This window comes from Rhinoraja longicauda, chromosome 18 (assembly GCF_053455715.1).
Source record: "Rhinoraja longicauda isolate Sanriku21f chromosome 18, sRhiLon1.1, whole genome shotgun sequence".
In the NCBI taxonomy this organism is placed as follows: domain Eukaryota; kingdom Metazoa; phylum Chordata; class Chondrichthyes; order Rajiformes; family Arhynchobatidae; genus Rhinoraja; species Rhinoraja longicauda.
Window position 1 is genome coordinate 17,913,586 of NC_135970.1, and position 24,682 is coordinate 17,938,267.

At 41.3% G+C, this 24,682-nt stretch overlaps 2 protein-coding genes across 2 annotated transcripts in view; one reads left to right on the plus strand and one right to left on the minus strand.

Moving 5' to 3' along the window:
* The window catches only part of LOC144602290 (galanin peptides-like), a 411,360-nt gene that overhangs the window by 160,984 nt on the left and 225,694 nt on the right, over nt 1–24,682 (plus strand). The window lies entirely within an intron of this gene.
* tsg101a (tumor susceptibility 101a) lies at nt 101–24,682 on the minus strand. Its single transcript, XM_078415198.1, has 10 exons — nt 24,497–24,682; nt 22,835–22,919; nt 20,364–20,429; nt 18,854–19,017; nt 17,995–18,121; nt 6,983–7,046; nt 5,389–5,492; nt 3,463–3,665; nt 2,062–2,301; nt 101–388 (listed from the first exon to the last, which is right to left on the minus strand). The coding sequence occupies exons 1-10, from the start codon at nt 24,536–24,538 to the stop codon at nt 299–301; spliced, it is 1,185 nt and encodes a 394-aa protein (XP_078271324.1). The 5' UTR covers nt 24,539–24,682; the 3' UTR covers nt 101–298.

Consider the following 24,682-nt stretch of genomic DNA (forward strand, 5'->3'; position numbering starts at 1 on the left):
ATTACATTGGAATGGTGTTGGTAGAAGTCTAAAGAAAAATTGATCCAGGCCTTTGAAAGAAAGCTGCCAAAATTAGAATTGTGATAAAATTGCATTTAGCTTACAAGTTGAAGAAACTTTATTCCAATTCCTACCTCTCCTGAAAGTTACAGGTAAATACAAAGTGCCATCGCAAAACTATACTTAAGAAAACAATCAGTTAACATAATTTACAGCTAGAATATCCAATAACTTATCCTTTCTTTAAAACTGGTTAATTGCAGTCAGTCAGATCTGGTTCTAAAAATCAAAGAATCGCTCAGTACAAGTCACTAAGGCCGGCTGTCTTTCTTGCTTTCTGCATCAACGCTCGAAGCTGGAATTGTTTGCGAGATAAGAGACGCACATGCTGTGGAGAGGAGAAAAATAAAATTAGTGACAAACTTGTGTAGAGGATGACATGTTTTGTTATCTTGAAATATGACTCGGCTTAAACACTATTGTTTCAATTCTGTTTCATTAACTTTACCAAGTTACCATGAAGGATTTCAAATCATGACCACTAATACCGCTTTTATAATCATTACATACATAGAATAAACACTTGTATGATATGTGGATCATTAACAACCTCAGGATCAAACAGACTCATTCTAGGTGATACTGTCAGTATTAGAGAATATTACATTTGCAGAAGAGGATCAAGCAGCAGTTTGGTAAGAATAGGGAAGTAATTTATAACATGGAAGATACGCCTGTGTGGTAATAAGAGACAGAGAGCTCAGTATATCAATACACCAAAGTTATGTCAGAGGTAAGAAAGACCATCAATGAAACAAAGCACGAGAGATGAAGTCATATGAAGTAAAATCTTGGTTAAACCACTCCAGTGTAGCACACTTATCCCCATGTTATTAACATATTTAGAGATCCTTAGAGGCTTAAGAACAATAGCTTAAGAAGAAGAATTACGAGGGTATAGTGTTTGGTGAGATGTCTTTTAAATTGTTGAAAGATTTTGACAGTGGATACAGAGGGAATGTTACCACTTATGAGGAAGACCAGAACTATACAAGATACTATACAAGGAAATTCAGATGAAACTATCCAAAGAATGGGGAATGAGCTACTGTGTTGTTCTGAAGTAATGGTTAAAAGCTGTATTCCCTCCTTTTAATGCATTGCTTGCTGGTTTGATAATCAATGCTTAATGGTAGACTATTTGCAAGATTGATTTTAGCTACAAACTGACAGCATATTGTGCATTCATAAATTAATAATGAACTGATACCTGCCCCATAAGTTACAAAAAATCTATTCAAATAACAATATAACAGTTGACTTTCTACAATAATCAAGCCTATTTAATATAACCTGATCTACAAACAAATGTAAACAAACTCTCATTATAACTTGAATTGATTCCCTTGACAAAGTTGAATCACAACTGGTATTTACATTGTCTTTAACCAAGTAAAACATTACATAATGCTTCACCTAAGCCTTAACTAAATTTTGGCACCAAGCCACAAAAGGACTTATTTGAAAGGCCTTTTTTGAAACATCTTATAACATGAAACTAGTAATCAAAGCGCTTTAGGAATGTGACATCAGCAATGGACTTTGCTACTGCATTACTGTTAGAACAATTATTCATGATGACAGACTACAATGCTGTTAATATAGGCGAGAGCTAAGAACAGGGAATTTTGATGGCAGATATGAAAATAAGGGGACAGTACACATGGATGATCTCTCATATGCACTAAAATGGGTACTAGAGAGTGAAGTTGGGACACAATTTAATGGAACAAGGATAGATGAGCAATACGATTTCACGGACAAGGGCCATAACGAGTGATAGGTTTGAAACCACAATGCAACTTTAGGATTGGGGCTCACACCACATTGATCGGAGAACTTTAAACACTCAAACTGATCGCATTACTGTTCAATGTTGCTGATGTACTCACGATACTGCACTCAGGAGAATGAGGTGGATGATGCAGGAACTCAATACCATAGACAATATGGAGGCATGCAAAAAGGATATTAGTTAGCACATCCGTTCAAACTGATCACCTTTAAGAAGACTTCCAAATCAACGACGTCTCGTCTCAGGGCTTCACCCAGATAGAAAATGGTGTCCTCAATGGCATTCTCCTCTGCATAAAGATTGAGGATTTGTTTGTAGAGGGGTGCTGTTGGCACAACAACCTCATCAATGTCATTATTTTCAGACTGGCTCTCCATTTTCTCCAGTGCAACACTCAGCTCCTCATCCTTCTTTGTCAGTGCTTCAATGTTTTTGTCTACATCAGTCTGAAAAAGATGGGTTTGAGTCATTGAATGCTAAAACAATCCAACATAGATGGTACTTTTTATCAAGCATCACCGATTGGATAGGACAATTTGCAGGAACACTTTAAAAAAGAGGCAGATATTTCCGGATCAATATTTAATAACACAAAGCTCTACTGATGGTGATACCACCTTAGTCCCACATGAGTTCTTTCCTCTGAAAATACTTATGACAATCTATAGAATTTTAATATCCAGTACTGTGATAAATGAGAGTGAAGGCGAGGTAAACATTTGAGAGGAGGGAAGGCTAATTGTTTGAGGGGCCCAATTGCAAAAACGAGGCCATGCCTCCAAACTCCCAACATGTAGATGATTACGTTATTTCTAATGTATCCGCTGACCCTTCCATGAAGCAGGTCAGGCTGTAAGCTTGGGGAGTTTGAAATAAATTTGAAAACATTAAACTAATTATAAACATATCTATGAATCCACCTATCCAGATTCTCCAGAAAATCTGCATGACCTGCTGAATTACTCCAGCAACTGTTTTTTTTGTAAACCAGTATCTGCAGTTCCTAATATAAACATAATATCCACTGAAATAAATATATAAATTTCCCCTTAAATGAAGGTTGGCAATCCACTATTCAAAAGGATGGGCAAAACAGAGTGCTGGAATAATTCAGCGGGTCAGGCAGCATCTGGAAGGAATGGATAAGCATGGTTGCGGGCCAAAGGGTCCCAACACAAAATGTCACATGTCCGTTCCCTCCGCAGATGCTGCATAACTCGCCATATTATTCCAGCACTGTTTTGCTCTTTGAGGCAAGGAAATTTGGAACTGGCTCTTTTGGAGCAACCTTCCTGCAGATCCATGTTGAGAATTTACTTTTCTTAATATAACTGTTCCAAATTAGGTCCAGACACATGTTTTACAGCCTGCAGTTAAGACTATCCCACTGATTTTACTACATTGACAGAATCATTGAGGAAGTCAGATTGTAGGGTGTAATCCTGATCTTTGCAGCTTACATGGTTAAAATCTGACCCGAATTATGTTTAAATAGAAATGATTGGGTTAATCTTTCAGTCCTTTCAAATTTATTGTGCCATAAGTAATGAGAGCTGCCATTATTAGGTTAGAAAAGTTTGCTATTCTTTTCTGTGACTTGGTCTTACCAGTTCCTGATCCAAGTGATTGACCATAATTTCCAGCTTCTGGTGGCCTTTCTTTAGGTCCTCCTCTGTCCGTTTGAGGGCATCAAGTTCAGCCTGGGCACGGTCCATTTCCTCTTTCATCCGCCAGCGCAGTTTATCACTAACTGCAGAGATCAGTGAAGCACGGATTGTATCCTCACTAATGGTGTTGTCTCTGCCGGGACCTGCAACACAAACAGCTTGCTGTTGACAAATAATTAAACTCTGATTAGGCTCAGTCAGTAAACTGTCCAGGACAAAATATACACATTGTCCTTGAGCCTTGGAATAAATTCAATTCACCCACTTTGATCCCCTTTTCCTGGTCATTTCCAAACACAGGAGAGACCACATCTTTCTTCTAGTGTTGCTGTTAACCTTAATAGCACTTCAAAAGAACTGAATGAAAGTTCATAATCTTTCATTTGATGCTTTTATAAATGTTTAAATTTTATGCTTTTATAAATGTTTTCATTTAGTCTTTAAATGAAACACTCTGCAGGAAGAGGCATACGGAGAAACCGGAAAACAAACTTGTGACATAGACATCAACAAAAATGTTTTGGTTGTGGGTGGTGAATGGATTAAAGTGGTTAAAACTACTCCCTGATAAACCCAATGGGGGACATTGGAACGGAAGTTACATAAATAAAATTTAAAGCATTGGAAGAAAGTATTCCTCTTGGTATTGGTGAAATTCCACATTTAGCAATAAAAAAAGTGGGAATCCAAAAAATGGTATGTTGGGCCAAGAGTGGATTCACATATTGGGTTGGGTCGAAAGGCCTTTCTCCAGTTTCATTAATTAAAAGACAACATAGCTACATGGAGATCCTTCGGCCCTCCGAGTCCAAACTGTTCATCGATCACTTGTTCATACTAAATCTGTATCATCCTACATACTAGGGGCCACAGAGGCCAAATAACTTACTAATGCACACATCTTTAGTATGAAAACAAAATGATTTAAAATGCTGTTTTATATTAAGGAGGATCTCAATTGGGATGTTGATATACTGTATTGCATACAAGAATAAGAGGCAAGTTTTCCACTGCTGAGCATTTGCTTGTGGCTGCCTGCCAAGTTTAACATCAGCAAAATGTAGAAGATTCCTTTCTGTTAAACTTAATAGGCTTCTGGTGCATGATCTATGAGAAGCTAGAGGTCAGCTAAGATTCCTGTTCCTGATATAGCCCAGTGACATTAAAAAGCCAAGGTGACTGATCTTAGTTAAGGCACTGATCAGAGCAGTGAAGTGGACTCTGTGTGCCTGGGTTAAGAGAGGGGTGAAAGCACCAGTGTTTCTTCTCTTGACCATCATGATTTTTGCGAGCAAGCATACATGTGGGAATTTAGTATTGGACAGCAATAAAAGTTATGTTGTGATCCCCTATGCAAATAAATTGATCCTACACTCTCATGATTTGGCAGAGGGGCGGCAAAGTGACGCAGTGGTAGAGTTGCTGCCATACGGCACCAGAGACCCAGGTTTGATCCTGACCTCAGGTGTTGTCTGCCCGTTCTCCCTGTGACAGCGTTGGTTTTCTCTGGGTGCCACGATTTTCTCTCACATTCCAAAGACGTGCAGATTTGTAGGTTAATTGACTTCTGTAAATGATCTCTAATGTGCAGGATTGTGTTAGAGATCGTGGTCAGGGCAGACTCGGTGAGCCAAAGGACCTGTTTCCACTCTAAAATAAACTAAATATTGCTGACTTGCCAAGTCACTGGTGAGACACTAGATCAATGGAACATCAGTCTGCGCTCTATGATACTCCACCATGCCCACTAGACAGGAACCGAGCACATGCTAAAAGGAACCAACTGGTATCAGATCAGATGCCAGCTTATACGGCCCAGTATTTCCAGTATCTGACCTAAAGATGATCAAGTATTTGTATTCTTACCTAAACCTGCGGCAGGAGGCTGGTTGGAATATGGATGCTGCTGCGCTGTGGCTGTGGATGGAGGATATGCACCTGCCGGGGGATAAGGAAAGCCTGCAAACCCTCTGCAAACATGAAAGAAAGAAAACCAAAACTCACCATCTCATAAAATGTTTTAGTAAAATCAAAGTACAATAGATAGAAGGGAAGGAAAATTCTGCAGCAGACAGACTCGCACCAGGTGCCAGAGGATCATTGATACCAGATGTCTGACCACATGATCAACATGGACTCTTGTTATCACAATCTCTGACTGTACACAATAAAGCACACAAAGATTGAAAATTGGAAAATGTCTTTTAGGAAGAAGTATATTCATAACCCAACTGACATTATTTCGATCTCTTCAAATGGTTCGTCCAGCTGTAGCCTGCAGTGTCTTTCCTAGTAGATGCTGAAAACAGATATAACATAAGAATTGTACGTGGCATCCGTACATCTACAACAGGAAGTGGACGTTCCTGACAAAGGGAAGACGGTAATACCATCACCAATTACCATAATGCATGTGGTGATAAATCTTGTACATTAGGCACTGCAGTTTTCTGGTGGAGGTTTTCCACAGGTTGCCGAGCACAGACTTCCAGGATTCAGAAGCAGTGATGCCGAATGATTGGTGATAGATTTCCAAGTCGGGAAATTCATTCACTGGCCACGTAATTTCTTTCATCATGGTCAAACAAAAGGAATATTGTTCTTATCTATGTTACTACATTATTTGTTGGACCTTAAGTATACTCAATTAAACATTTTCATCAACAAACTGTTTTTGCTCAACCTATTGCACAATCTGTTGATGATGGAAATGTTTCAAACCATGTAAGCATAAAACCCACATGCTTAATAGCATACCTAACCTTTATACTTCAACTCAGTGTTGTGAGAGTATCGCATGGCGTGCAGCAATTTGAAGATAACTTACCCGTGTCTAGGGTTGCAAGCATTCAGAGCGATGGCCATATCCCAAGAATGCATTTTTTTTAAAGGAAGGCAACGTTGTCATAAAAAAAGATACATTATCAAGGAAGGGGAAAATGATACATTACTAAGAAAGTAAAGAATCAGTCACTGCAGCAGAAAGGGTCTGAATGTTCCTTTCTGAGAGCTGATTACTGACAGCACCCCCAACTTTCACAACAAAGAAAGTCCAAAGATTGTTGGATCCCAAGCAAACACAAACGTAACAATAAACATGCGGCTTCTTTGGGGTTTCTGTCTGAGGATGCAAGGATTTATATTTCTTTTCAGCGAGCTTGGTTCCAGAATATTAAACACAATTCAAACTAACACAAGGTCAAGCAGTTATTTTAGAGGTAGACATTTCTTATGATTTGCACCTGTAGAGGGAGCCCAGCCTTCATTTGAAGATTATCATACTCTTTTGATCCTGTATAAAACATACCATGCACCTTTTGTATCTACTTGAATGGATTGGGACACGCACGCTCACACGCACAGTACTGAGGAATACCAGCCAAGGCTACAAGCCAAAATGTAGCATTCAAATAGTTTTAAACGTGTTCAGTATTGCTAATCTTGTAAATATAAATTGTACCCAGTATTGGCATGGCCTGCTGGATATTGTGCCATTCCTGCTGTCGTTCCAGGCACGTAAGAAGCTGAAATAAGAAAACAAACAGCATAGCCATTAATGGTGTGTTCAAACAGCACACATAACAATGTGCATACCTAACGTCACGACAAGAAGTACTGAAATAATTACCAAAAAGTCTAGCAGTTATGTATTACACATTTATGCAGTGTTAATGGTTGAGAACATATCAGTTCTTTACACATTGGCATCATAGATAAATTATAATGTTAAAATTACCAACATAAACAGAATTAATGGTTCAATGCTACTTTGTCGTATAGAACCAGATACAGTGAAATGTTTTCCATACAATTCAGTGAAATCTTACTATACATTAGCACAATCATACCCAAATGAAAGAATACTAGATTACATGAAGAGTCGCCATGTTTCTTGGATCTTCATCTTGTATCTTTCATGTTTCAGTTCTTAGAAATTATAGTCTTATTGTGGCGTTAAAGTACAATTATTTTTGGCACAATTAATGTTATCGCTGTAGAGTCCATGCACAAACCTTCCAGCTGAAGATGTATGCCCATGGGCCATATCATCTGACTGATGTGGAGACATTGATCACCAACTATCTGCACATATGGCAGTTTCTGCTGAGAAGGTGGGTGCATCAGCGGAGTCCCTCAGTGATTGATGGGCTCACCACCCACTTGCCAGCCTATAATCCTTCTGGAAGCCAAGTTTCCTCTATTATTAATTTGTCTATCAATTAGCTTCCAAGCTGCCACTTGCATAGATTGGGTGAAACGATAAGCTTAATGACGCAAGCAATAACAATAACAGAGACCTTCTCGACGTTTGAATGAGTTAGTCATTTATTTGAAGTCGCATTATAACATATTGGCATATCTCTTGTCATCGACTGATTATTGATTCGCTTGGTAAAATTTCATATCTTACCACAGTTTATGCGATTGATACGGACTGCCAGATTTATCTTTGCGGAAATCTGTATTAATCTTCTTGTCAATAAGATATACAACCGATTGCATCTTGGCTAATGAATCTTTTGGCAGAACCTTTGGATGAACCTGTCAGCACCTTCTCGGCTCCCACTGCCAACACGTCCAAAACCGCCGTAACTCTAGCCCCGCCCAGCCCATATGTAAGCATCGCATTATCTCTATAGTGTCCAAACTACAGCAGGATACAAGGTAGTAATAATAATATGAAAAAAAACTAATAAATGCAACCTGGCTCCTACATCCCCCTTTCTTTATTTTCTTTTCTCTCTTCTATCGAACTCGAGTTTGACTTCATTGTACGTACATATGGTGTATCTGATCTGTCTGGATAGCTTACAAAACAAAGCTTTTCACTTTACCTCGATACACGTGACAATAACAAACCTAAACCAAACAGTGGCTGAGATAATATGTTCTACATTCCCCTCTGCAGTATAATTTACCAATAATGTCTTAGCTTAGACTTTCAATTATGTTCATGCAGTTATACATGATATCACCACGATGACATTTTTGTTACAAGTCTCATATTGCAAATTGTTTCAGATTGTAAATTGCTGAGCAATCCCTCTAGATTGATGGTCAGACAATTTTGTTAAATTATACCATATGAGATGCTAGGAGTAACAGAAGTTGCCTGAAATAATAGTTTAGATTTTTTCCTCTTCAAAACAACATCACATCTCAGCATTTCACTCTAAACCTAACCACATTATGGGAGTGTGACATTTAGGAATTACAGGCATAAATGTGGACAAAATGTTTGTGTGATCAGACTGAAAAACAACAGTTAATGTGCTCTAATTTAACTTCACTGGGACAAAACACAAATAGGAAATTTTGTATACTATCTGGTCACTTTTGAAGCAACAATGTCAGAGGATCTACCTGAACACTAGAGTAAGTCATGGAGTTGCAAACACAATGGGCTCTACAATCACCTTGTCATTGCCAACCTTTAAAGTCTCTTAAAGTTTCTGTCTAAATGTCTTTAAATGTAGTAATTCTATCCAATTCCATCACCTCCTCCGGCCATGTGTTCCAAATAATAATCAGTGTCAAAAAAAAACTTCACTCAGATCCCCTTTAAAAGTCCTTTCTCTCACTTACACCCATTGGCTCTTATTTTTCCCATCCCTGCATAAATACAACATTTTCAGTTTGGCAGCAACTCACAGTTGCGCCCAAAGAATGTTTCAAAAGTGCTACAGAGGAATTAGATTCATCTGAAGAACTGAAAAGCAGATAAAATAACACTGCTCTCTTGAAAACAAGTTGCATACTTGTTTCAGTTTGGATATGATTTTATCAATTGTTTTTCTCCATCTCCTTTTGTTTTAGTCCAGCTTCCATAATCCCAATCAACAGTTGAAAAGGGAGTTCTGGTGTCAAGCCATGCTCAAAGCTGTTGAACCAACTTGTTTTGTGGGGTGGGAAGAGTTGCTTTTCATGCTGACAAGACATGGGTACAAGGGCAGGTCACGTGACCACTCCTACTTGCCAACCAACCTGCATAAAATGGGAATTGGGCAGTCTCATTCAATTTTTCAAGCTCCTTCGTATCCTCACTTGTTAACTGCACGCATTAGTCTATCGACCAAATGACCCCCTTGGCAATTATGGCCTCATCCTGTCAGATATTCCCTTTATCCAATCTAGCCTTCTCCCACCTTATCTACAGCGTAAAACAAATTTATTTACTCTCTTCCACAGATTTGATGAAGAATCTTCGACCTGAAAAGTTAACTCTATATCTCTTTCCACTCGTCAGGGAAATGATTCACCACATGATTCAAACTTCCATCTGACTGAACACTAATTTTTAATTGACACGGGAATACATCCGTTTCCTGCACAATACTGCTTGCACATAAACCTTGTCGCTATGAACTTATACCTTGTTAGTCCAAAAAGATGCATCCAAGACCAAAAGTATTGTATACACATTTATCAACAAACCCGCTGGCTTTTTAACAACTTTCTTCCAAGAATATATGTGAACCGTTTAAAAACTAAAAAATGGTTTCTACTTAGATACACATAGTATAATTAACTAAATTTCTACGCAGCATCTGTTAGCTTGAAAAAAACATCCTTCAAGTATTATCCGTGTACCTCCCTCTTCCCAGACATCAGTCTGAAGAAGGGTCTCGACCCGAAACGTCACCCATTCCTTTTGTCCAGAGATGGTGCCTGACCCGCTGAGTTACTCCAGCATTTTGGGCCTATCCTTAAAGAATTGTTATTAAACTAAAACCTTTGTTAATATTAAACCAGTATCTAGTTTGAGGTCCAATTCGTAATAGAAAATCTTAAAACAATTAAGTTTCTGATCCCAGCTAATAATGGTCTATTCTACATTTTCATTGATCCCCATCCCCATTGTCCTGTTTTCACACCCTACACTTCCTTATCTATGTATCTCCCTCTCCCCTGACTTTAGTCTGAAGAAGGGTCTCGACCCGAAACTTCACCCATTCCTTCTCTCCAGAGATGCTGCCAGTCCTGCTGAGATACTCCAGCATTTTGCATCTATCTTTGGTTTAAACCAGCATCTGCAGTACCTTCCTATACAAGTTTCTGATCCGTCAAGAAAGGAAACACAGCAGCACAGCTGCTAGAACTGCTGCGTCACAGTGCCAGAGACCCAGATTTGAAACTGATGTCAGGTGATGACTGTGTGGAGTTTGTACATTCTCCCTGTGACCGTGCTCCGGTCTCCAAAGACGATTTGGGTTTGTAAGTTGATTGTAAAATTGCCACTAAGAGAATAGGGAGCGAATGAGAAAGTTGGATAACATAGAACTATTATTCAAGATTCAAGATAGCTTTATTGTCATCCAAATTGGACGAAATTCAGTCACCCACAGTCCAACAACAAAAGCATCAAAATAGGCATTAAAATTACACAACACCCAAAACACACAAAAGAAACATCCATCAAGAAAACATCCATCACAGTGAGTCTCCTCCAGTCCTCTCCTCACTGTGATGGAAGGCCACAATGTCTTTTCCCTTCTCCTGCTGTCCTCTCCCGCGGTCAGGTTGTTGTGGTTGCAGGCCGCGCCGGACGGTCCACAGCGGGCCGAGCCTAAGGCGAGTCGCAGCCGCTCCCGCAGCCTCCGAAGACCTGAAGGGGTAATCGATGGCTGGCGTGGACTCGGTGGGCTGAAGGGCCTGTTTCCATGCTGCATCTCTAAACTAAACTAAGGGGAACAACATTCATTTATACCATTGTAGATGCTTCCATTAACAAAGGTGCTCAACTGACCTACCCTGTTACACAACACTGCCTTGACATAAAGGTTCACAGCATGACCCTGGAAAACATGGCCCACTTTCCACATCTCAGGACCGACCTTGGGCAAAAGCAGCTATTGATGATGAAATTTATCACCACCTTCACTGCAGTGACTCAGTCTTTGGTTGATTACAGGTATTTGAAGACCTCAGATCTCACACAAGATCATGGTCTAATAGGCAGCAGTAACCCCTTTCCTCTTGTATGCTTCTGGGACCTACACTACCCACAGCAATCATCTCCAAGCACTGGATAAATACAAATGATGTCTCCATAAAATCTTTCTAATTCATTCGTAGAACATGCGATACAACTTAAATGTCTTCTCCCCCACTATTATCTCCAGTAGTGAGCCACGCTGGGCAGAGCATAGAGTTCATGCGGTCGCCACCAAATTTCCAAAACAGACATTCTATTCAGGAGCAAGACACAATCTGCTGGAGTAACTCAGCGGGTCAATTTACCTATTTACATCAGCCTCAAATTTATAATGGAAAATAACATCCATCAGTAATGCCTTGATGAATTATTGCAACAACGAACTGCTTTGGAATGCAAGATTCATTGTGAATTAGTAGCATCAAAAGATTTTTGAAGAGTATATTACAAGAGTTACAGTGGTCTTGAGATGAACAAATATTAGTTTGCGATTTCACTATCCCGTGGCTCTTGATAAATTGACAAAAGGCTTTAATTCATTTTCTGTAGTACTTTTTGATCAGAGGTTACTAATTTAAATATCAAAATAATCCCAATTTTACTGCCATTTAGGTCACCCTTACAGAATTGACAAATCACTTCCCAAAAATTTGAGATACGGAATAAAATCCACACTCATGGAATTTATGCAAAAAATAATCGCGATACAGGTCACTTCCTAAGGTTGCAATGCAGGAGTATATGGAGTGTAATTTTCTTGTATTCCCATAATTGAATCGCATTGCAGACTTGATGGGCTGAATGGCCCACTCCTGCTCTTATGTCTATGGTCTTCCATGCTCCCAGGTGATCTGACCAGGGGTGGGGGAGTTAAAAGCAAGAGAATTCAGATGGAAACCACCAGAGATCCTGTTGGCTCGCTAACATGTGGGACAATTGCAGAAGTGCAGCGGTAGACCTGCTGCCTTACAACACCTGGGTTCGATCCTGACCATGGACGCTGTCGGTACAAAGTTTGCACATTCCCCCTGTGACTGCATGGGCTTTCTCCAGGTGCTCCGGTTTCCTCCCATACTCCAAAGACATATAGGTTTGTAGGTTAATTGGTTTTGGTAAAATTATAAATTGTCCCCAGTGTGTGTAGGATAGTATTAGTGTGCGGGGATCGCTGGTCAGTGCAGACTTGGTGGGCCTAATGGCCTGTTACCGCACTCATCTCTAAAATTAACAAAATATGAATTTCTGCCTTAGCAGTAAAAGGGTTATTCCAAATAAATGTCCAACTGTAAAAAGGATACGTTTACATGAACGAAATTTAATGTTGCAAGCAAATAACTCTAATGTTGAGTTGAGAGATATATCAACATGGATACATAGAAACATAGAAAATAGGTGCAGGAGTAGGCCATTCGGCCCTTCGAGCCTGCACCGCCATTCAATATGATCATGGCTGATCATTCAGCTCAGTAGCCTGTACCTGCCTTCTCTCCATACCCCCTGATCCCTTTAGCAAAAAGGGCCACATCTAACTCCCTCTTAAATATAGCCAATGAACTGGCCTCAACTACCTTCTGTGGCAGAGAATTCCACAGACTCACCACTCTCTGTGTGAAGAAATGTTTTCTCATCTCGGTCCTAAAAGACTTCCCCCTTATCCTTAAGCTGTGACCCCTGGTTCTGGACTCCCCCAACATCGGGAACAATCTTCCCGCATCTAGCCTCTCCAACCCCTTAAGAATTTTATATGTTTCTATAAGATCCCCCCTCAGTCTTCTAAATTCCAGCGAGTACAAGCCCAGTCTATCTAGTCTTTCCTCATATGTAAGTCCCGCCATCCCAGGGATCAATCTGGTGAACCTTCTCTGTACTCCCTCTAAGGCAAGAACGTCTTTCCTCAGGTTAGGAGACCAAAACTGCACACAATACTCCAGGTGCGGTCTCACCAAGGCCCTGTACAACTGCAGCAGAACCTCCCTGCTCCTAAACTCAAATCCTCTTGCTATGAATGCCAACATACCATTCGCTTTCTTCACTGCCTGCTGCACCTGCATGCTTGCTTTCAATGACTGGTGCACCATGACACCCAGGTCACGTTGCATCTCCCCTTCTCCCTGATAACAGCTAAGAACACACAGAAAACTGATGACAATTTATGTATCTTTTATTTATAATGAATGATCTCTTGCTCTCTTGCTATCCACTTTGCTGCTGTAACACTGTAAATTTCCCCGGTGTGGGATGAATAAAGGAATATGTAATAATAATAATAATAATAATTATTATTATTATTATTTATTATTACTCAGGCAAGCTTAGAGTATCCAATCACATTCCTGATTTGTGCCCTGTTGATATTGGAAAGTGTTTCGGAAGCCAGGAGGTGAGTTGCCTGCTACAGGATACTCAATCTCTGATAGCTCTTGTATTTAAATTGCTAGTTAAATTGAGGACCTGGACAGTGGAGATCTCTAGGATGGGGGAGTACTCGGCAATAGTACTACCATTGAACATCTCTTTTTGTGATTACCAGGCATGTATGTTATTTATCACAGCAGCCTCACTTGAAGTTGTCCCAGACTTGCAGCATGCACACGCTGAGTAATCGATTTTCTGAGGCGATGCAAAGGGAATTGAACATTGTGCAATCATCAGCAAATGTCTCAATTTCTGACCTTATGAAGGAAGGAAAGTCAATGAAGTAGATAAAGGTGGTTTGACCTAGGGCATTGCCCTTAGGAACAGGAGAATGTAAGAAACTGAACCAGAAGTAGACCCTTTGTTTTTTTTTCCTGCCTGATCTGTTTTTCAGTGAGATCATGCTGGATCTTATATCTCATCACTGCTTTCCTGCGCTAACCAATATTCATTAATTTCCCTTTCACTACCTCAGAAAACTGATTTGTCAAACAAGATATGCTCTTCATAATTTCACAATTACTCTGCCCAATCTAACTTACTTTCCATGTGCTTTGTTACCACTTCTTTATCAATAGATTACAGCTGTCTGCTCCGAATGTCAGACTCACAGGTCGATAGTTCCTTGTTTTCCCTCTTTCCCTTTTCTTAAATATTGGTTTGGCCAGAAATGCAGCTAATTCTGAAGCTAGGAAGTTGTCTGATCTCATTGGATTTGCTGTATATAGTGCTGTCCAGAGTTTTTGATGTCATTTAATGGAATTGGCTACAGACTGGCCTCTACAATGCTGTGGATCACAAAGAAATCAATGAGGTATTGAATGAAGGGAAGAGAAAAAAAACATAAGAAGAAAAGGAGCAAAAAAATCAGAAAGAATGTCAAATTGAGTTATTTGAAGTATAATGTCTTTGACATTCTCTGACACACTAATACATGAATAGCTGTTTGGGTTAATATTGCAATTGTTCTAAGAAGAGAGGAACATCATTATTTATTCATCTTTCATCACACAGGACAAATAACCTAAACAATTCTCAAATACGGCACAAATATTTGGTCTCTTCGCCCTGAATAAATGTTGAATCCACATTCGTTGAATTGGTGTGATTCAAGGTAGGCACTTCCTTAAAATAGAATAACAACTCTGAGTGAACCTGCATCAGCAATCATTAGGAATGTCCAGGTTTAGAATTAGCCTCCCTAAATCCTGTCTGTGAAAGGGTTTACCTTCTTATTGCCTAACAGCAATTTATTTAATGCATTAAGCTGAGGTACCTGAAGGTGCATGATCTGGTTGTAGTACTGTTGAAAATCTCCTGGGCTGACCTTGACGACACTCTGATTTGGGCAATTATGATAGCAAATTTATGTTACTTCCACAAGTTGCAAGATGATGACCATCTCCAGCGATAGTAGTCTAACAATTTCCCCTTGACATTTAACGGCATTGCCATTGGCAGGTCCTCCACCATCATCATCCGAGGGGGTCACCATTTCTCGGAAACTGACCTTGACCAAGTACTTGAATACTTTGGCTTGAGTCACTGCCTGCCATTCCGAAAAGGACCCGTTTATTCCTACTCTTTGCTTCCTGTCCGCCAACCAATTTTCTATCCACCTCAACACTGAACCCTCAATACCGTGTGCTTTAAGTTTGTACACCAATCTCCTATGTGGGACCTTGTCGAAGGCCTTCTGAAAGTCCAGATATAACACATCGACTGGTTCTCCCTTATCCACTCTACTAGTTACAGCCTCGAAAAATTCTATAAGATTCGTCAGACATGATTTGCCTTTGGTAAATCCATGCTGACTTTGTCCGATGATTTCACCACTTTCCAAATGAAATGTTATCACATCTTTAATAACTGACTCTAGCATTTTCACCACTACCGATGTTAGGCTAACTGGTCTATAATTCCCCGTTTTCTCTCTCCCTCCCTTTTTAAAAAGTGGGGTTACATTAGCTACCCTCCAATCCTCAGGAACTACTCCAGAATCTAAAGAGTTTTGAAAAATTATCACTAATGCATCCACTATTTCTGAGGCTACTTCCTTAAGCACTCTGGGATGCAGCCTATCTGGCCCTGGGGATTTATCTGCCTTTAATCCATTTAATTTACCTAACACCACTTCCCGACTAACCTGGATTTCCCTCAGTTCCTCCATCTCATTAGACCAGCGGTCCCCCGCTATTTCCGGCAGACGGTTTATGTCTTCCTTAGTGAAGACAGAACCAAAGTATTTGTTCAATTGGTCTGCCATCTCCTTGTTCCCTATGATCAATTCACCTGTTTCCAACTGCAAGGGACCTACATTTGCCTTAACTAATCTTTTTCTCTTGACATATCTATAAAAGCTTTTGCAGTCTGTTTTTATGTTCCTTGCCAGTTTTCCCTCATAATCTATTATCCCTTTCCTAATTAAGCCCTTTGTCCTCCTCTGCTGGACTCTGAATTTCTCCCAGTCCTCTGGTATGCTACTTTTTCTGGCTAATCTGTATGCTTCATCTTTTGTTTTAATACTATCCTTGATTTCCCTTGTTAGCCACGGATGCACTACCTTTCCTGGTTTGTTCTTTTGCCAAACTGGGATGAACACTTGTTGTAGTTCATCCATGCGACCTTTAAATGCCTTCCATTGCATGTCCACCGTCAACCCTTTCAGCATCAATCGCCAGTCTATCTTGGACAGTTCACGCCTCATACCCTCAAAGTTACCTTTCTTTAAGTTCAGAACACTTGTTTCTGTATCGACTTTGTCACTCTCCATCCTAATGAAGAACTCTACCATATTATGATCACTCTTGCCCAAGGGGCCTCGCACAACAAGACTGCTAACTAACCCTTCCTCATTACTCAATACCCAGTCTAGAATGGCCTGTTCTCTCGTTGGTTCATATCATCATATCATATCATATATATACAGCTGGAAACAGGCCTTTTCGGCCCTCCAAGTCCGTGCCGCCCAGTGATCCCCGCACATTAACACTATCCTACACCCACTAGGGACAATTTTTACATTTACCCAGCCAATTAACCTACATACCTGTACGTCTTTGGAGTGTGGGAGGAAACCGAAGATCTCGGAGAAAACCCACGCAGGTCACGGGGAGAACGTACAAACTCCTTACAGTGCAGCACCCGTAGTCAGGATCGAACCTGAGTCTCCAGCGCTGCATTCGCTGTAAAGCAGCAACTCTAACGCTGCGCTACCGTGCCGCCCCTCGACATGTTGGTTTAGAAAACCATCTCTCAAACATTCCAAGAAATCCTCTTCCTCAGCACCCCTGCCAGTTTGGTTCACCCAATCTATATGTAGATTGAAGTCACCCATTATAACTGCTGCGCCTTTAGTGCATGCATTTCTAATTTCCTGCTTGATGCCATCCCCAACCTCCCTACTGCTGTTAGGTGGCCCGTACACAACTCCCACTAGCGTTTTCTGCCCCTTAGTGTTTCGTAGCTCTACCCATATCGATTCCACTTCCTCCAAGCTAATGTCCTTCCTTTCCACTGCTTTAATTTCCTCTCTAACCAGTAACGCTACCCCACCTCCTTTTCCTTTCTGTCTATCCCGCCTGAATATAGAATATCCCTGGATGTTGAGCTCCCAGCCTTGATCACCCTGGAGCCATGTCTCCGTAATCCCAACTATATCATAATCATTAATAACTATCTCCACATTTAATTCATCCACCTTATTACGTATACTCCTTGCATTGAGACACAAAGCCTTCAGGCTTGTTTTTACAACTCTCTTACCCCTTGTACGATTATGTTGAAAAGTGGCCCTTTTTGATTTTTGCCCTTTAGTCCACCAAGTCCGTGCCGACCAGCGAACACCCATTCACACTGGTTCTATGTTAACCCACTTTCTCATCCACTCCCTACATATTAGTGGTAGTTGTACAGAGGCTAATTAACTTCCAAAACCCACATATCTTTGCGATGTGGGAAGAAACCACGCCACATGGAGAAAATCCACATGGCCATGTGGGGAGAACGTGCAAACTCCACACAGACAGCACCCGAGGTGAGGATCAAAATGGGATCATCGGTGTTGAGAGGCAGCAGCTCTACCACCGTGCCGACAATATCTCCTTGCAAAAGTTACTTACGAGTTGGCGGGCCTGCAGCTTGATAAGGAGGGTAAGTTGGAGGTGCAGCGAGCTTCGAAAAGACAGGAGGTTCCTCTCCAAACATGACGATCATCACCTGAATCAGCCCATAGAGGTCAGAATGTGGCTGAAGGAAAAAAGACAAGACATTTATTAATGTTTCTCGCCAATGTTCTCTATTCCTAATTCCACAGAGATATGTCAACAGAATGCTACTGAATACATTTGCAAAGGTGACAGAGATGCAATGTCAAGAAATAGGAACCAGGTCAACAGCAGAAGCGCAACAGAATAAAACTTACAAAATTAAACTACCCACAGAAAAGGAATGATGGATGATATTCAAAGGAGCAGCAAAATGGAGCTCTGACTTCAGTCGCTTCCACTGACCTGATTCCTCCGACATACTTCGGCAGACATTATCTAGAAATCTCAATTCTCTAAATTCCCTCTCCTTCAGAGTGACAATCCACATTGAAAGCCACCAAGTCTTCAGGATTCTAGGAATGTTGGTTCCTTACACTTTAAATACATTCTTAAATTAAGTTAGACAATGACAGGGTTAGAGCCATGAGGATAGTCATTTTAGTGGGTCGAAGGGGTTTCTCTTGTGCACTAGTTTATTATTTTGTGCAGACTGAAGGACCTAGATTTTCATTAAATGAATTTATTGACACTCCATAATTTAACTTCTTCCATCACTTCCATCCTGTTATCCACGCTATTGGTCTCTGACTACCTCTACGGGTAACAGATGCCAACAAATGCCTCTTCCCAAGATCCTAGGTGCCAATATTTACCTCTTCGGTAGAATGCAGGGGCACAAGTAATTGTCTTCTTTAAAACCTGTGATACTCACATGTTTCCAGTCGTGTAGATAGGGGAGGTAGATTTTCCCATTGGCATCAACGTGCTTTCCTGTCCTAATCATCATGGTACTGGTGGGTTTTACAAAGCAGATTGGAGGATTGTAAGGGTAAGTGTCCAGTAACCACAGGCATATCGGGATATTATACATATTTCCTGCAAAGATAAAGAGGTCAGGCAGAGAACGTCTTGCCGCCGAAATAAATGATAACTTATTTAAATAGGTAAACGCAGGAGATCAGGATTCAAATACAAATAGAACAGTTAACAATGATAAAAATTATATTCCTATCTAGATCTATGAACGAACACATTGGGGCGGAACGATGGGGCAGCTGGTAGAGCTGTTGCCTCCCGGTGCCAGAGATCTGGGTTCGATCCTGCTCCTGGGTGCTGTCTGTGTGAGGTTTTCACGTTCTCCCCTTGACTGCGTGGGTTTGCTCTGGGTGCTCCGATTTCCTCCCACACCTCCAGACTTGCAGGTTTTCAGGTTAATTGGCCTCTGTAAAATTGCTTTTAATGTGCAGACAAAGTGGGATTGCATGGAACTAGCGTAAACTGGAATCACGTCTGAATCAATTTTCAGTGTGGACTCGGTATCCACTCACAACACAGCAGGGAGCAATTTACATACACCAATTAACCTACAAGCCCGCACATCTTTGAGAAGTGGGAGGAAACCGGAGCACTCGGTGGAAACGCACATGGTCATAGGGAGAACGTGTAAACTCCACACAGTCAGAATCCAAGGTCAAGATCGAACCTGGGGCTCTGGTGCTGTGACGCAGCGCTTGTACCAGCTGTGTGACTGCACTGCCCAATGTTCTGATGACATTGCAACAAATGTCGAAATCAGACGCTTTAATCATTTGCCACATGGCCCCTTAGAACTACCTACTAAATATCTTAATGTCAAACTATATGTTGAAAAGCATTCATATTTAATATAGAATTGATTATTTCTGAAGGATTTCACTTTCTATTTAAGTAACACAGCAGGTATGCCGCCCATTAGTGATACAAGCACTCGTGATTTTCCTGTCATACAACAGAAAGCAATATGCCGGTGAAACCACACCCATCATAACCAAGAGCCCAATAATTTCAAAGGGTTTCGAGAACATAGGTAAAGAGCTTGCTTCAATGAGTTTAAATGTATCTAAATTGAATTGAATATATATTTTTTAATTGAATTGAATAAATGTTATTAGCCATGTATGTGTACATACAAGGAATTTGCCCTGATGCTTTGCTCGCAAGTAACAACACGACATACAGTAAACAATTATACCAGACCAAAAGGAGGCTACAGATTTTTGGTCGTTGAGTACAGCTACTGCTCATGGAAAAAAGCTGTTTTTATGTCTAAATATTTGTATGTTTTAAATAACTATTTTAAGGTTGTAACTATTTAAAGAGACATTTAAAGGGCTTAAAATTAGCAACAGCTTTGACAGAAAACGAAGCCCCACTTCTACAATTGTTCACTTCTCCTTTCTTACCTCTGTAGCTAACTGGGATCGTTCCAGTGAGACTCATCAGCTCCTGAGAAGAACCATTGTTAAATACTGAAATAAGAAAAAAGGAGAAAATAAAATCAACATTTCATTCTATCACAAACATCAGTGATAAAGGACTTGGTATGGAAAAAATACTCAAGCACCGCCAATATGCAATGAAACCATGCCACCTGGTGCAGCAAAGGAGACCAGCACAGGGAGGAATACACACTCTGCAAGTAGTAGAACAGCTTGTGGTGTGGAGCTGAAGACATCTACACATTTGTGACCTACCACAATCAAAACATCAGTGGAAATGAACCTTCGAGTCTGAAGGGTCCAGACACAAAATGTCACCTATCCATGTTTTCCAGAGATGCTGCCTGATCCGCTCAGTTACTCCCGCACTTTGTTTGTTTTGGTGTAAACCAGCATCTGTGTTCCTTGTTTCAACAATTAAAAGGCATTTGGATAAGAACGGTTTAGAAGGACATGGGCCAAATGTGGGTAAATGGGACTAACATAGATGGGGCATCTTAGTCAGCATGGATGAGTTGGGCTAAAGAGCCTGTTTCCATGCTATGATTTTTGTTTACTGTGTGTACAGGCCTGTTATGCCGCTGCAAGCAAGAATTTCAGTTTCATTTTTGGTACACATGACAATTAAACACTCTTGACGACTCTACTGGATCCTACTTTAAGGGGCAAATTAAGTGGGCACAAGGGCAACAATATGTCCCTGCAGTCAAACAGGACAACGCTGTTCAATGTACATACACATTCCACATTTTGACAAATGATCACTGGCGAGAGGCACTGGACAGTTGCAGATGCGGTGGAACTGTGCCACAGATGCAGTAGAATTGAAGGGAGCCATGGAGTTGAAGGTCACTTCGCAAAATCGGAAATTTAATCTACGCAAGTACAAGCAATAATAATTCTAGTGCACAAACCACAGATAGATTGAAGGCATTGGGAGAAAAACCAAAGTACCCAGAAAGGATACCAAATTCATTGAGGCCATCCAATGCATTGAGCAGGTAGACAGCCCATGCATGACAGCAGCACACTGTGACCAATGTCAGCACATCTCAATTGCCTTTACACTAGTCTTTGATACATGGCTCACGCAGCTAATATGATCTTTTCATTCATCACACAATGTGGACATCCCAAATTATTCCTTGAATTGAGTAGCTTATTGGTTAAGAGTTAGCCATGCTGGGAACTAAATCAAACATAGGCCAAATGTGCCAAGCGTGGCAGATTTTACATCCCTGAAATAAACTATCGGTTTATTATTGTTTATTATACCAAGATAGAAACAAAAATAATAATATTTTGCATGCTAATCAGGCAAAATAATATCATACACAGGTACTTTGGGCTGGCAAAAAGGAAATAAACGGAGTTCAAAATATAGTGTTAGCGACACAGAGAAAGTGCTGATGAAAAAGTGCAAAGGCCAGAACAAGGTAGACTGGAAGATGGGAGTTCATCTTCAGCATACGAAAGGTCCATTCCAGAGTCTGATAGCAGCGGGGCGGCAGGGAAGAAGCTGTTCTTTAGTATGGTGGTACGTTCTTTCAAGCTGTTGTATCTTCTGCCCAAAGGGAGAGGCAAGAAGAGAGAAAGATGGGGTACAAGTGATCCTCGATTATGGTGGCTGCTCCCCCGAAGAGGTGGAGGGGAAATTTGAAACTTTTATGTAAAATTAGGAAGGGCAAAGACCACATGGAGATGTTATCTCTGGATGGAAATATGAAATACTAGAAGGAATAAATTTGGGCGGGTGGGGGGGTTAAAGGAAAGGTGCCTGGAAGCCTAGAATTGACTGCCTAGAATAGAGGAATTAAGAAGAATTTAAACAGACACATGAACAGATAGGGCTGCAGATCATGCGTTACATTTGTTAGATTGGTATCTTGGTTGCCACAGATCCGACAGGCCTGTTCCTGTGCTTTATAGGTCCATATTGAGCTGGGAAATGTTTTGTTCCTCTGTCAATTCCCATATCATCATTGGCAGCCCTGGCCCAGCTGCAGCAACTCCATCAGGGCAAAGAAACAGAAAGTTTATTATCACTTTGAAAGTACACAATTAAATAGAATGGTCAAAGCAAAGTGAAATAGGAATCATTTGATGCAGGTAGTATCATTGCCAGGGGTTTGTGCATTGGCTGTTCCGATAAATACTTTGAAGTTGTGTTATCTGCATTTGCCAGTCATTTATTCCAGAAGAGAAGATTCTGCTCATCCACACCGGCATTTTCAGAGCTGAACTGAATCAACAATCAGTTTAAATATGGTGAATTAATATTCACTGCCTTACTAATGTCTTTGGTGCAATGCATTCCAGATCTTCACAACACATTGGGTTAAAGAAAACACACATTTACCATGCCATTAGAAAAGTCAAAACCAACATCACTGAAATTCCCAGATGCATCTTACAAGTGTTATCTTATTACTCACCATATGCATCATTCACTGGCTTGAGGTCTTTATATGTTGTGGTAACGTTTAGAATCTCTCGCACTGTCAGATCCCTGTATTTATACTGCAAGATAAAATATTCCACAGCGGTTTCCACATCGGTCTCTTCCATTCCTTGCTTGTGCTCCGTTCTTCTCCTGACCCTTCATCTCCACCATCCTTGCCTCCCCCTTCCTCACCACCACCCTAGTCTCCCACTCTCCTCCCACATCCCCACCACGTGTCCTCCAACCCCCAGCCATGTCTCCTTCCTCCCCACCCTTTCCCACTACCTTCCAAGCCACCCCACTCCCAACCCATTTCACAATCCTATCCCCCACCCCACGCTTCCTCAATCTCCACCCATGTCATAGAGTCATACAGCGTAGAAACAGGCCCTTTTGTCCAACTTCCCCACACTGACTAACAAGCCCCATCTGCACCAGTCCCATCTTCCTGCATTTGGTCCATATCCCTCTCAACCTATCCTATTCATGTACCTGTTGTCGGTTTCTTAAACGTTGCAATAGTACCTGCCTCAACTACCTGCTCTGGCAGCTTGTTCCGTATACCCACCACCCTTTGTGTGAAAAAGTTCCCCCTCAGGTTCATATTAAATCTTCCCCCCTCCCCCGATTCCCCAACTCTGGGCAAGAGACTCTGTGCGTTTACCCAATCTATTCCTCTCATGATTTTGTACACCTTGATAAGATCAACTCTCATCCTCCTGCGCTCAGAATAAAGTCCAAGCCTGCTCAACCTCCCCCTAGAACTCAGGCCCTCAGGTCCTGGCGACATCCTTGTAGATCTTCTCGGCACCCTTCACAGCTTGCCCCTTTTCCTATAACATGATGACCAAAACTGAACACCATACACTAAATGTGGCTTTACCAACATTTTATATAACTGCAACATGATCTCCCAACTTCTACACTCATTACTCTGACTGATAAAGGTCAATGTGCCGAAAGCCTTCTTGGATACCCTATCTACCTGTGACGCCACTTTCAAGGAACTATGTACTTGCACTCCTAGATCCTTCTGCTCTACAACATTCCCCAGAGCCCTGTACTCTGTAGGCCCTGCCCATGTTAGACTTCCCAAAATGCAACATCTCACATTTTTCTGCATTAAATCCCATTCCCCAAACATTCCACAGCCCACCTGCCCAACCGATCTAGATCCTGCTGCAATTTTTGACAACCATCTTCACTGTCTACAATACCACCCACTTTAGTGTAATCTGCAAACTTGCCAATCATGCTAAATCATTGATATAGATGACAAACAGCAATGAACACAGCATCGAACCCTGAGGCACATCACTAATCACAGGCCTTCAGTCCGAAAAACAACCTTCCACCATCACCCTCTGTTTCGTTCCATGAAGACAATTTTCTAATCATTCATCTCTCTCCCGGGATCCCACGTCCAGAACAACCCACCTTGACGTGACGAGTTGTGGGCTGTGCGGTGTTACGTGACGAAAACAGAGTCTCTCCCTCTCCCCTCCGTCTCCACCTCCCTCCATCTTTTCCCCTCCCCACCGCCCAGCTTCAGCCTCACACACTGGGCCCCCTCTCTCTCCTTTACCCCCTCCCCCCTGGCCGACTCCCACAGTCCCCTGGCCGCCTATCTACACGCCCCATCTGCGCCACTTACCTTTGACACCAGTTTTTTCAGCCCCCCGTCGGTGACCGCCATGGCTGAAGCTCACTTGCTTTCCTTGTGTTTACTCTTTACTGCGTCTTCTAATTTGCTTTTTGCTTCCGTTTCCACCCATACAGGCCCCGAGCGGAAGCGGGGACGCGGAGAGTGCCGTCACGTGATGGGGGAGAAGAGCGGCAT